We start from the raw sequence: 14,865 nt of genomic DNA on the forward strand, positions 1-14,865 counted from the left end.
ACCCCTTTAACATAACTTCCTCAGTTAGAACTCCCTCTGGTCAATACTGTCTCCCACCTCAACTACCTCAGCTCTCCAACGAGCGTGCTTATCTCAAATGTGTCGTTTCTCCAGCTCATCAACATTAGTCTAAAGTGCAGGTCCCATCACATCACCAGGATGGTGAAAAACACACCTCTCCTTTGACTCCACCGCAAGGCCTAAAATCCTTGGCCTGGAATTAAAAGCTCTTCATTAGTAGGCCCAAGACTGTCGTATGAGGTACAAGAGAAAAAACATAATGGAAATGAGGCGAAAAACATTTTGCAAACCTACCATTTTCTTTTAAGGGTACTTGGGCTGAAGAGTTTCCAGAACTATGCAAAGTCACTCCTGTGGTATAAATTAAATTGTTAGACAGTTTAAAGAATGGTCAGATACTGGATATAGAAGAAATTTCTTCTGCTAAATTCATAAAAATCAATAAAACATTAAGGCAGTAACATTTTCTTTTATTTAAAATCAGAAAAACATGTCTTCCCACAATGGACTTTTTTTTTTTTTTTAAACTACTTTTAATGTGCAAGTTAAGCATACCAACTTGTTTTGCAGAATAAATTTAAACACTAATGTACCGTTTCTGACAAAGATATTTTGATATATATGTCCTAAAGGAAATGATGAAATTAAAATGCGTTTTGGAGTTCCTGTCGTGGCTCAGTGGTTAATGAACCCGATTAGTATCCATGAGGTTGCGGGTTCGATCCCTGGCCTTGCTCAGTGGGTTAAGGATCTGGCGTTGCCGTGAGCTGTGGTGTAGGTTGCAGACTTGGCTTGGATCCTGTGTTACTATGCTCTGGTGTAGGTCAGTGGCTACAGCTCTGATTGGATCCCTAGCCTAGGAACCTCCATATGCTGCAGGTATGGACCTAAAAAGATCAAAAAAAAAAAAAAAAAGTTTTAAAAGCATTTTTGTTTAAATGTTAAAAGAAGTTCAATATTTAGGAAGAATGAATAACCTATCAAAAACACAGAAAATAAAATTTCCCTCGTGGTTGAGTTTTTATTTGTATTTTTCTATGGGATATTTACTATTCTACATCCGATATGTGATAATTTTTTTTTTGCCTTTTTCTAGGGCCGCTCCCTCAGCATATGGAGGTTCCCAGGCTAGGGGTCCAATCAGAGCTGTAGCCACCGGCCTACGCCAGAGCCACAGCAACTCGGGATCCGAGCCACACCTGTGATCTACACCACAGCTCACGGCAACGCCGGATCCTTAACCCACTGAGCCAGGCGAGGGATTGAACCCGCAACCTCATGGTTCCTAGTCGGATCCGTTAACCACTGCGCCACGACGGGAACTCCTTTGATGAATTTTTATGTAGAACAAAGTCTTCCTAATAAAAATAGCTTAGACTCTATAAGAGATCCCATTATATATGAATACATTTTGCAAATTATTTTCTAAAAGATTGAATTAGTCTTTTCAGACTATTTTCAACACACAGGGATAAAGTCTTTCATCTGCTTCAAGTTTTTAGCCATCTGAATTTAATCAATGATTGATAGCAAAATCTAAGTTTTTAATTTTGTGTAATTGGGGTTAAATGATCAAACATAGTTCTAAGGGCGAGCTGATTAGTATTATTTAGTAAAACCGCCACAGGAGAGGGTATCCTCGTTAACTTCTTGTCTCAGCTGATCCCCATTTTCAGTAGTCCTTCAAACCATGGCGCTTAAGGCTTAAGTAGCTACTCTTCCAAAAGATTCCCGTGATGCAGAAAAAAACAGGAATCAACTGTTTAATTATATGGTAGTGTGTGTTTCCACACACACACAATGTCTAGCTCTACTTAAAAAAAGAGTTCACAGGCCCCGGCTAGGTGGGAGAAGTTGAGACAGCTTAAGTCAACTAACAATTCCTACCTGACAACCAGGGCACATGTTTCATAAAACTATCTTTCTAGAGACGGCGCCATTCTGAAAGAACACTAAATAAACTTTTCCTTACAAAACACAGCACCAGACTGTCTGGGTTCTCTGGTAGAGCTGTTGTGGCTTTTAACTGTGACCAAGAGAAAGCTAAGTAATAATTGGAGTCCTGAGGCAATCACTTGTTAAATCAATTTTGGATGTGACCCGGGACACGTGAAGTGGCCTAAACATTTACACTCACAAAGAGTTTGGGCAGTTAGAGCACAGAACCAAAAATAATTTCCTGGTGATGGACGTTACCGCCTTCACTTCATCACGAGCACGAGGTGTGGGGGAAAGAAGGTAAGCATGTTTATGCTGACCTAGAGCATATGCGTGACCAGGGTCTTCAAAGGATGAGGATTCTGATTCAGGCTTCCTCCTCTCAGGACTTCTATTTACACTTGCAACAGACTTTGAACTGAAGAGGGAAAAGGAAGGTAGGAGGGGGAAGCGTCAATGTAAAAAAACACGGTGAAAATAATAAAACGTCACAACAAAAACACAAGGACGAAATGTAGAATTTACAAATACGTAGTTTGGATTAATGATAGTCTTACTTATTAAGCTTTGCGAATCCTGCCAAAGATTCTGTATCAGATCTCGCCATCTGGTGAAATGGTTTTCCTACCAACTCCGCAAGGGTGTGTGGTGGGGATTCCGAGTTAACATTGACATTTTTCCGATGCGGATAGAGAGAGGCCTGACTGAGATCGTGGTATGATTTACTCATCCCTCTAGGCTTTTCCTCCCATGAAGCTTTGTCACTCTTCTCTTTTGCACTGTTTTGCAATGGCTGGTAAAGCGACAGCTCTGAGCAGGAGAGCCTCTTCAGAATCTCAGCTTGCACTGATAGAGGTCGAACGGCAAGTTTGTTCAGGGTGCTGCTGGCCAGACTACCAGTGCTGATTGCTCGTCCCATATTAAATCCTCTAACGGACTCTGCTTGGAGATTCAGGCTCCTAAACGAAGCTCTCTCTACAAGGAAATAGGATTGCTTTACACGATGGAAACACCGTAGAACCTTTATGAGAAGAGCTATTTTAATAAGTAAAAAACAGCATGCAGTTTTTAACCATTTTGATTGCCAGCATAAGTAGGAAGCTTTCAGAGGGTGGCAATCAAGGAGGTTGGAAGATTCTGGTTTTCCTACCATCTCTCCATCCTTGCGGCTTCCTCTCAGCCAGGGCTGGTCAGCATCTCCACCTCATCTGTTGTTTTTCCTGGATCTAATAATGTTCAGACTTCATTTGGGCTTGCTGACCCCAAGTTCCCAATTACAGTTTTCAGTTAGAAAGGAGGAAGACATTTCACAGAGAAAATTTCAACCTCAGTAGTGTCTCTGCTAACATACCAGCAAACCAAGGATGGGGAGAGGGAGAGATGAAACCTGGACAGGTGAGATCATGCCTGAAAAAAGCTCAGCAGAGGAGAGCTTTGCCCAAAGAAAAAGTTATTATATTTCTAAAAGCTTATGGCAGATTGTGCTGATGTTTGTATAACTCTGTTAACAAGGTGGATGTGCTAAAAGTCACTCAACGGTGTACGTTAAGTGGATAAATTGAATGGTATGTGAATTATGTCTCAGTGAAACTATTCGCATCCCCCCAAACCAAACCCAAACCTTTCACGGCAAATTTTGTCATTTCATTGCTATGCCACAACCGCCTTCCCATCTTGCTGACTTCTCATGATCGAACTGAGGCACAGGAGCCCTGGGAGAATCACACACCACTTGCCTTATCTCTTTTGTTAATTAATATGACTAAAGAGCGGGGGTTCCCCTAAATACACATCTGAAGTCTTTTTTTTGGGGGGGGGGCTAAATTTAGAGATACTTTATAACAAGTGACTGGCTTGTGAGAAACAATGTCATGTCAGTATCTGAACAACGGAGGCTTTAAAGGAAAGCACCACATCCCAGAATTTGGGCACTAAAAAATCCCTTCATGTACATAAAGGACCAAAAGCACAGACTTTCAAATGGGCTAGCTGTTCACGCATTAGCAATCCACCTCACAAGGCCCCCAGCTCCGTCTCCCCACAGAAAGTAGCAGCTGCGTCGCACTCTGCAGGGAGCAGGGAATACAGCCTGACCACTAGGAAAACAGCCGCAAAACCTTGTTTTTAAAAAGAGAATGGCAAATGCTGCTGATTTAGATCTTTACAGATTCTGTTTCATTTATCTTCTAATTCCTAGGAAGATTAATGATCAAATTTCATCTCAGGCATAAACAGATAGGAAAACACTGAAGCTCCTTAGTGTTTATGCATCCGAATGAAGAATAAACATGTCTCACTGCCACCAGGAAAATTCAACATTCTGTCTCTGAGGGAGAAGTAGACACTAGGTTAAAACAGGATAATAATAATAATAATAGGCTCTGGTTTTAAAATTCCTAGAATATTCCTAGCTTAAAATTAGAGTTTTTAATAGAGCAGACAACAGTCATTCTACTTTCTTTCACTTTGAGAGCAGACTTTATTCTCTCTTTTTTTTGTCTTTTTGCCTTTTTCTAGGGCTGCACCTGTGGCATATGGAGGTTCCCAGGCTAGGGGTCGAATCGGAGCTGCAGCCACCGGCCTACGCCCACAGCCACAGCCAAATCTGAGCCTCGTCTGTGACCAACATCACAGCTCACGGCAACGCTGGATCCTTAACCCACTGAGGGAGGCCAGGGATTGAACCGTCAACCTCATGGTTCCTAGTCAGATTTGTTAACCACTGAGCCACGACGGGAACTCCGAGAGCAGACTTTATTCAAAGACACAAAACTGAGTCTAACACAGATTGAGTTACCAGGAAATGCCTTCACACCTAATAGATTTCTTCACCCTGAAGGAAAATGTAGACCAAACTTTGGCAGGAATAGGGACAGCTGGTTCAGTTTAAGTTGTATCTGTTTTGTAAACACAAAGGGTTATGCTTTTCAAATCCATACATAGCTCATTCCCGGATAGAACTTAAATCCTACCACCTTTCACCTGGAGTGGATGCCAACATGGACGCCTGGATGGGAAAGGACATTGGAATGAAATTACATCCTATGACTAGTGTTTCAAATTTGAACTCAGAGGCTTGCTAGTTCAACACTCAAGTCTGTAATCCACACGGTGCTACTGTTCGGTCCTTGTACTTGCTCTGGATTTCCTTATATCAACTTAATTGGATGCTCTTTTGAGGACAGGGGCTTCATTTATTTTTGTTAATCCATAGCACCTAGTATATAGTGTCTTATAAGTAATAAGTGCTCAGTAAATGATTATTAATCTTAACTCCTTGCAAATTAGTTTTTTGGAAACTGAGCAAGAGAAAGTTCTAGATTGGAAATTAAGAGGTCAGGGTTCCAGCCTCCTTTAATCTCTAAGTATGAAGTTAAGTAAGATACTCTTTCCTCTGAACCTATTTCCTCATCAGTCAAATTTTGGACTTAACAGCCTCTAAGGTTCTTTCTAGCCCTCACGTTCTATGACTCTAAAGAAGCAACACACACTTGTTAATCCATCAACCTCCAACAGATAACAAGAGTTATTTTCACTTGTCTACTACAGAAAGTTAAGTAGGCAGGTAATTACTTCTAAGCTGATTCCAAGTAGAAAATAATTCCTTAGAAGGCTTATTAACAAAATCAGGGGACAGATGCAGAAAATACCATCAGAAGGTCCTCCCACGTATGAGTTTAATGATACACAGTTGCTATGCTCCTAGGGGCAAAAGTGAGAGGGTAGAACATTCCTGCTGCCCAGATGAAGAAAGTGAGACTCCAAAAATCAATGACTTTTTTCAGGTTATTCTACTGCTCCTGCGACTACGACCACGGTAGCAGTGGTAAAACAAGGTTGATGATGGCGACGATGATGGGGTAATGAATACTGATTCTACAGTAATTCCACGCCAGGCACTTGAGCATGTACGAATTCATTCCACCTTCACAATAACCATGCCAGTATTATCATTATTATAATCACTTTACAGATGGAGAACTAAGGTAGAGAGTTTGAGCAGCCTGTCCATGGTTCCAGAGCTTGCAAGGAATGCAGCGAGGTCTGAACACGGGCAGTCTTGCCCCACAGTTCATGCTGTTGACTACCACAAGGTATGATTCGAAATGTTGAGGGTGGAAGGCTGGCCTCAGGGTTTCGCCCTGGGACTCCTACACTGCAGCACCTCTATGAGGACGAAAACTCTTATACCATTACCCCGTCCATGAGGACGTAAACTTCCCTTGGTCAATGCCGGTTGGTACTGAGTAGAATATTAGTCCAAGGAGGAATAGAGAGCTTGAGTAAGTTTGATGTTTCACTCCACTTTGAAAATACCTAAGAGCATACACATCTTTTAGCAGAGCAAAGCAAGGAAAGAAAAGAAATAATGAGACCATTTTACAACTGTTATCCTATTTTAGTGTGCATAAAAATCATTACTGAGGAAAGTCTGTTAAAAATGCAGTTTCCAGGGACCTAATGCCCAAAGACTGTGACTCACGCCGTCTTTGGTAGGGCTCTGGAATCTTCATTTTTAATAAGCATACAGCCCCGGCCATCTTGATTCTGAAAGGCTGAGAAACATCTACTCATAGGCTGCCATCACCCCAGTCTGAACCTACAGGGAACGTATTTTGCATAAGATTTTAGGACATGAGAGAGCTCAGATAAAGAATTCGTAGGACGCTACTGCAAAGGCCATCAGTGCGATTCCATTTAATTTTTGAAAACACGTAGGAGTGGTTGACTGAAGTCCCTAAGAATTTACTAAGCAGAATAGATTCTCTAACTGTAATCTGTACCTGTGGTCTTGCAGAATAAGCTTTAAATACCTCAGTTCTGACTGAGACATTTTCGGAGCTAAATTTCCTGTGTTGGCTCCTTTTCAAAAGGAGCTGAAACCGCTCTCCTGAGGGCTTATATGGGGCCCTGTGGTTACGCCTGTCAGTCTCGGTACAGGGATGTACCTGAGTAAAACTGAAATCCGTCACCCCACGTTGTGGCAGGTAACTTCTGCGTCCCAGGTGCATACTTCTCCACCCTGTCTTGTTTCCTGTTTTCTCTCCTCCATCCAGAAAGCCCCTCCATGTCTCTCCAACCTACTTCATTATTTTTGTCCTTCAGATTCCAATCCAAGTGCCGCCACTCACCTACTCCGTCCTCTGAGCGCCCCTTCCTTGAGTGTCCATCACAGAGATGGTACTAAACCCAGACCCTCTACTGCGGGTTATTGCGTCATGTATGTTGGTCTGGTCTCTCCAGTGTGTATGTTTACCACGGGTACAGAGTATGACTAAAACTTTTATAACATTTACTTCATCTAGCCTAGCAATGAGCACGCAATAGTTCAAAGGGTACTCCCTGACGGACCCAGGGTGTTGCTTTCAGACTGAGCGTGAAGTCCGCCACCTCGGCTTCATTTATGACCCCTTTATGAATGTGACTGCTTGACTGAGTCATTTAATATCGACCTACCCTGTCGTTTTCATCCTAAAAACATGAACGTTCTTTTAAAGTTTGCCACAAAAATCATGCATTTACCCTGGAGGCATCTGACAGTCTGTTTTTCCTTACCAATATCCTGGGCATCTTGGTTGCTCTGCCTTGCCCTCATCTGCAGCTGGAACTTGTGCTGGGAAGAGCAGAGGTGCAGCAGGTACTGGCATATCTTACTGTTGTCTGTCTGGAAGGCGTGTTTTATTCCATCTGACGTATTCTGCAGTGTGATTTTCTTCTTCTAAAATATTAACCAAGCATATTAAAATTAGGATATTTTCCTTATCACTTTATTGCCAAATTCTAGAAACGATAATTAATATCTAGGATACTTTTTTTTATGGCTCCATTTGTGGCATACGGAAGATCCCGGCCCAGAGACTGAATCCGAGCTGCAACTGCAACCCAAGCAGCACCTGTGGCAATGCCGGATCCTTTAACCCATTGTGCCGGGCTGGGGATTGAACCCACACCACCACAGTGACCTAAGCCATTGCAGCTGGAATTCTTAATAGACTGCACTATGGTAGGAACTCCAGAAAGTAGAGATACTATATATATATATATATATATTTTTTTTTTTTTTGCTGTTTAGGACTGCACCCACAGCACATGGAAGTTCCCAGGCTAGGGGTCAGATTGAAGCCATAGCCACCGACCTATGACGCAGCCACAGCAACCCAAGATCCGAGCTGAGTCTGCGACCTACACCACAGCTCACGGCAACGCCCCATCCTTAACCCACTGAGTGAGGCCAGGGCTCGAACCCTCGTCCGCATGGATACCAGTCCGGTTTGTTACTGCTGAGCCTCGAAAGGAACCCCAAGAGGTGCTATTTTTAATTCACATTATTAGGTGTGAATATTCCTTGATCTATATCATATAAGTATAAAAAACATAACCCTGTATGATTAAAAATTCAGAAAATATATGAAATTAGTATTATTTGCCACTTTAAGAAACTGTAGCCTAAATCAGACTGTGCGGACTATATACCAGCCGCCAGCAAGGAAAACAGTTTCCTTTAATGAGATCACTGATAATTTGAGTTGCTGCAAGGGTAACAATCACCAAAACGGTTGGAAAGAAGTTACAAGAAATACATGTTCTCTTCCTTCGGATAAAGAAAATGAAGTTCACCGAAATCTGATATTAACATGGACTAAGAAGAGCTGTGATTCAGCCAAGAAAAGTCTTGGTGGCATGGAGCCTGGGATGGAAGATGTGCAACGTGCAGGAAAACCCTGGGATGTGGGAGCGCTGAACAACGGGAGGGCGGGGCTGTGAGATGAAACACACCGGTGTTTAGCGACAGCAATTCCTGCCAAATTCAGGAAAGGAGGGGAACCATAAATCAACTTTATCTCCCCGTTTCTTAAAAGACAGACATTTCTTATGTAAGAGGACATCCTGAAATATTGCAGCCTATTTGGTAAGGCTTGTAGTGATCCACATGCCTTAAAAGACCGCATTCAATTGTCAGGGATCTAAGACTCATGCGCCTGGAGAACTGCTTCAGCTCAGTTAGCTCTTGGCTTGTCTACTACGCCTACCATGCCCTCTCTTTCATGTCCCTGGTCTTTACGTCAGAGGCAGACATTGGCACAGATAAGTGAAATTTGGTAGGCTCACAGAAGATATAATTACCAAGTACTACTCAAACTTCATTCACGCCACTGCCGTCTTCATAATTCCTGATCTTAAAAACAAAATAAGACTATTAAATTCTAGCTAGATGTTGCTACCAATGAAATCTCAGGGACTCTGTTCTCTCTTTGCTAAAAAAAAAAAAAAAGGAAATCAGCAAGTATTAGAGAGGAATTAAAGATATAGTAGCACCATAGTAGTTTTTTGTTTTTGTTTTTGTTTTTTGTCTTTTTGCCTTTTCTAGGGCCGCTCCTGCAGCATACGGAGGTTCCCAGGCTAGAGGCTGAATTGGAGCTGTAGCCGCTGGCCTACGCCAAAGCCACAGGAACACGGGATCCAAGCCACGTCTGCAACCTACCCTACAGCTCACGGCAACGCTGGATCTTTAACCCACTGAGCAAGGGCAGGGATCGAACCTGCAACCTCATGGTTCCTAGTTGGATTCATTAACCACTGAGCCGAGGCGGGAACTCCACCATAGTAGTATTTTGACTACCAGTAGTATACCTGTTAATTCTTCAAATTGTTGGGAGTTCCCACTGTGGCACAGCAGAAATGAATCTGACCAATATCAATGAGGATACAGGTTCGATCCCTGGCCCTGCTTGGTGGGTTAAGGATCCGGTGTTGCTGTGAGCTATGGTGTAAGTTGCAGACATGGCTTGGATCCAGTGTTGCTGTGATGAGGCGGGTGGCTACAGCTCTGATTTGACCCCTATCCTGGGAACCTCTGTATGCCACGGGTGTAGGCCTAAAAAGAAAAAAAATCTTCATATTGTTGAGGAATTTATTTTTCCCCTAATAAACACTGCACTTAACCACTATCAAGTAATTCCCAAGGATGTGGACTGGGCAAGAAATGTGCCTAAGGGAATGAAGTTGTAAGAGATGAGAAGGGTGCAGGGAGACTTCTTCATCTCCCCGAGGCTAGTGGAATGAAAAAAGGAGAGTTAAAAAAAAGAGGTCTGTGTTAGAGAAAGAAGTCAGGATAAACAGGCACTATTAAGCACAGGAAGTTTGCAGGGAAATGTCTATTCTTCATTACTGGAGATATTTAAAAATGAACTAATCATACCTAGTTCTATTTTTTATTACAGAGCTGATGTGATAGCTGGCAAATGACAGAGAGCTGAATGTTGGAAGATTATTTGATTTGTTGCCTTTTCAAAGCTGGTCCAAATTAGGTTTGTACTTAATTAAAGCTTCCTCTAGGCAGGGGCTCTGCCAGCATTTCCACTGGTGAAGTAAGTTAAACCTAGGCTATTTCCTGGTCATGACAATCTCGGGAAGATGAGGGTCTGGGCTTTCCAGAGAGAAAACATAATTGTCCGATAACCTTTGCGGTACCGCTGGGTTTCAAAGGAAACAACCAACTAACCATCAAGTCTAGAACTGACTTCAAAGGTCTCTAGATTAAAGACTATTCAGAGTTAGTTGGGGCCTTGATAGTACATCCCTATAAACACTGGCCTGGTGAGACCATATTTCAGCCTAAATACAAGTAAAGGTGGCAGTAATGCCTGAATACCATTAGAAAAACAAATACCTGAACAGATTTTTACCTCTATGGTTTGCTAACTGCACGTCAATGTTCAGATTTTCCAACCACATCCAGAATCAAAATATGCCTTTAAATAGCTCGCTGTCTTTCATAAACATGATTTTCTAAAAATTACTTTCCTAACTTTATCTCCAGAGAGTATACACTAAAACTGAAAACCGTAGAAAGTCCTGGGGCTAATTCATAAAATCCAATACATCTCTTGACCACTGAGCTTCAAATACAATTGCTGTGAGGGACCTATTTCTGGGCTAGACGGAGCTCACTGTGGTTAAGATAGTTATCAATCTTAAATGCATTAGCGGGTTTTTCTACGAGAGAAGTATCGGCACCCGAGAGTAAGTTCAGAATTAACAGAGAAGTCAACGTGATTGTAATTTAACTAAAGTTAATTGAGCATATAACTAGCGAAGAATTCTTTTTAAAAATCACTTCCTGAGAAAACCTGAAACAAACAGAATCTCAATACTACTTCTTACAACTAAGAAAGAAGAGTTAAACAGTACTAAGACGCAGAAGCCTTACTAAATGCTAGGGTCTCAAGTTCACTTGAGGAAAGTCAATGCGTAGGTTACCTTTGAAAGTGACAATGCCTACTTAAACATAGGACCGAGAGAAGTTAAAACGGACATACGGAGAAAGAAATCTTCTTGGTTTCCCTCCAGGGAAAGCGAAGGACCAAGGTACGAACTCCATTGTGAGCCTCAAACACAAGGACACCTTTAGAACAGATTCCGAGCAGTATTCCTGTCTGGGACTTTTTCTCAGGGTGCACCCGATGAAAATGAACTCCATATTCCGTCAGCCTTTGGCAGACCTGTTGGAATATTATCGTTACATAGCAATGCATCTTGGCATAAAGGGATTTAGAGATACAGAAGTTGGGAGTTCCCGTCGTGGCGCAGTGGTTAACGAATCCGACTAAGAACCATGAGGTTGCGGGTTCGGTCCCTGGCCTTGCTCAGTGGGTTAACGATCCGGCGTTGCCGTGAGCTGTGGTGTAGGTTGCAGACGCGGCTCGGATCCCGAGTTGCTGTGGTTCCGGCGTAGGCCGGTGGCTACAGCTCCGATTCGATCCCTAGCCTGGGAACCTCCATATGCCGCGGGAGCGGCCCAAGAAATAGCAACAACAACAAAAGACAAAAAAAAAAAATAAAGATACAGAAGTTGTGTCAACATTGTTTAATATGGAAAAGACAGTCTATTTATTTACGGCTGCGTCCATGGCATGTGGACCTTCCCAGGTCAGGGGTTGAAACTGTGCTACATGGAGTTCCTGTCTCGGTGCATCGGAAATGAATCTGACTAGGAACCATCAGGTTGCAGGTTCGATCCCTGGCCTAGCTCAGTGGATTAAGGATCTGGCATTGCCTTGAGCTGTGGTGGTAGGTCGCAGACACGGCTTGGATCCTGCTGTGTTGCTGTGGATTTGGCTGTGGTGTAGGCCAGCAGCTGCATCTGTGATTCAACCCTTAGCCTGAGAACTTCCATGTGCCACAGGTGTGGCCCTAAAAAATAGCCAAGCAAAAACAAAAACCCACCAAATTTTTTTCTTTGATGGGATATAAAAAGCATGATCCACAAAAGAAAAAATTGGTAAAATGAAACCTCACTAACATTAGTAATGTTTGTTCTTCAAAAGTCAATGACAGGAAAACATAAAGGCAAACCAGAGAGTGGGAGATAAATATTTATATATATCTACATCTACATCTATATATCTGATAAAAGAACTGTGTCTAGAATATATAAAGAACAAATACTTTTTAACAAAAAGGAGCCCGTAACCTAATTCAAAAATGGGCAAAAGGAGTTCCCACTGTGGCACAGTCGGTTAAGGATCTAGTGTTGTCATTGCAGTGGCTCAGGCCACTGCTGTAGCTCAGATTCAAGCCCTGGCCCAGGAACTTCCATGTGCCATTGGCATGGCGAAAATAAAAAAGGAAAAAAGTTGCACTTCAACAAAGAAGATATATGAAAGACAAATACATGAAAAGATGTTCAAAATAACAGTAATTAGGGAACTACAAATTAAAACCACAATGAAGTACTAACATTTCAATAGGTAAAGTGAAAAAACCTAAACATAAAGTGTTGTTGGAGTTCCCGTCGTGGTGCGGCGGAAACAAATCTGACTAGGAACCATGAGGTTGAGGGTTCGATCCCTGGCCTTGCTCAGTGGGTTAAGGATCTGGTGTTGCTGTGAGCTGTGGTGTAGGTCACAGATGCAGCTCAGATCCCGAGTTGCTGTGGCCGTGGTGTGGGTCGTCAGCTACAGCTTGGATTCAACCCCTAGCCTAGGAACTTCCATATGCTGCAGGTGTGGCCCTCAAAAAAAAAAAGAATTCAAATGCAAGACTGAAAAATCCCTATGCAAATTCTTTGCACTGTGCTAATCTGCCTTCTGCCTTTATTAAGAAAAAAAATATAACTTGATATTTACTTCCTACAAGTATAAAAATGGAACAACAGAAAAAAAATACATAATGTAATGTCTTTTTTTTTTTTCATGTCTTTTGTCTTTAGGGCCACACCTGCAGCATATGGAGGTTCCTAGGCTAGGGGTCCAATCGGAGCTGTTGCCACTAGCCTATGCCACAGCCACAGCCACGCCAGATCTGAGCCGCATCTGCAGCTATACCACAGCTCATGGTAATGCCGGATCCTTAACCCACTGAGCGAGGCCAGGGATTGAACCTGCAACCTAATGGTTCCTAGCTGGGTTTGTTTCCGCCGCGCCATGATGGGAACTCCAAATGTCTTTATTTTTGACTTTTTTTTAGGGCTGCACCCACGGCAAATGGAGGTTCCCAGGCTAGGGGTTGAATTGGAGTTGCAGCTGCCGGCCTACACCACAGCCACAGCAACACCAGATCCGAGCTGCATCTTTTTTTTTTTTTTTTCCTATTGTCTTTTTTACTATTTCTTGGGCCGCTCCCGCAGCATATGGAGCTTCCCAGGCTAGGGGTCGAGTCGGAGCTGTAGCCACTGGCCTACACCAGAGCCACAGCAATGCGGGATCCCAGCCGCATCTGCGACCTACACCACAGCTCATGGCAACTCCGGATCCTTAACCCACTGAGCAAGGCCAGGGATCAAACCTGCAACCTCATCGTTCCTAGTCAGATTCGTTAACCACTGCGCCATGACGGGAACTCCCTGAGCTGCATCTCTGACCTATACCACAGCTCATGGCAATGCCAGATCCTTAACCCACTAAGCAAGGCCAGGGACTGAACCTGCATCCTCATGAATACTAGTCAGATTTGTTTCTGCGGCACCAAATGGGAATGCCTAATTTAATATCTTTAAACATATATTTAAAGATATTAAACTTAAACAAAGTACCTTGTCTTTCTTACCATGAATCCTAAATTCAAGGTGGTTTAAGTCTGTGAATGAAACCCCTTCATGGATACTCAGAGGGCTGGGAAACTTGGCTCCCTTTCTATGAGCAAATTTAAAGCAGACATCCTGGGGAGCTGAACGAGGAGAATGTTCTCAATTTCAAGGTTTTCTCAATAGAACGCTATATTTGCTATACACATTGGAAGTTTACATGGTACTATCTTTTCTGATCATAAATGCACTTTTATGTATCTGAGATCTCATGGGAAGCTGGTGGCAGAACTAGAAATATAAACCAATTTTCCTGACCCCCCGTCCCACTATGTGAGTTAGTGTTAGCGAAAAGACTATTTTAGAAGAGGTTATAGAGGGAGTTCCCTTGTGGCTCAGTGGTAAAGAACCCAACTAGTATCCATGAGGACGTGGGTTCAACCTGTGGCCTCACTCAGTGGGTTAAGGATCCAGGGTTGTCATGAGCTGTGGTGTAGGTCACAGACATGGCTTGAGATCTGCATTGCTGTGGCTGTGGCTGTGACTATGGCTGGCAGCTACAGCTGATTCAGCCCCTAGCCTGGAAACTTCCATACGCCGCTGCAGGTACGGCCCTAAAATGGGAAAAAAAAAAATATATATATATATATACATGTATATATGTATATATATATATATTTGAATTTTAAACTTTTTAAGAAAAACAATTCTAGAATCAGTCTGAATTTGCCTATGTTATCCAGTCACAAAATCCAATTTTTCTTTATAATGTATCTTAATTTTGAGACTATGAAATAGGATAAAAGCATATATTCCATTGCTAAATAGATATAGGTTCAAATCACAATTTTTTTTTTGTCTTTTTGCTATTTCTTGGGCCG

At 42.5% G+C, this 14,865-nt stretch overlaps 1 protein-coding gene across 2 annotated transcripts in view; it reads right to left on the reverse strand.

Annotated features, from left to right (window-relative positions):
- The window catches only part of PTPN13 (protein tyrosine phosphatase non-receptor type 13), a 209,290-nt gene that overhangs the window by 62,742 nt on the left and 131,683 nt on the right, over positions 1–14,865 (reverse strand). For both annotated transcript variants that reach the window (XM_047798555.1, XM_047798554.1), the window contains exons 16-20: positions 11,280–11,462; positions 7,516–7,678; positions 2,517–2,934; positions 2,280–2,377; positions 316–372 (exon numbers count right to left, since the gene is read on the reverse strand). In XM_047798555.1, the coding sequence (XP_047654511.1) occupies positions 316–372; positions 2,280–2,377; positions 2,517–2,934; positions 7,516–7,678; positions 11,280–11,462 (919 nt within the window). The remainder of the gene's footprint in view (positions 1–315; positions 373–2,279; positions 2,378–2,516; positions 2,935–7,515; positions 7,679–11,279; positions 11,463–14,865) is intronic.

Source organism: Phacochoerus africanus, chromosome 10 (assembly GCF_016906955.1).
Source record: "Phacochoerus africanus isolate WHEZ1 chromosome 10, ROS_Pafr_v1, whole genome shotgun sequence".
Taxonomy (NCBI): Eukaryota; Metazoa; Chordata; class Mammalia; order Artiodactyla; family Suidae; genus Phacochoerus; species Phacochoerus africanus.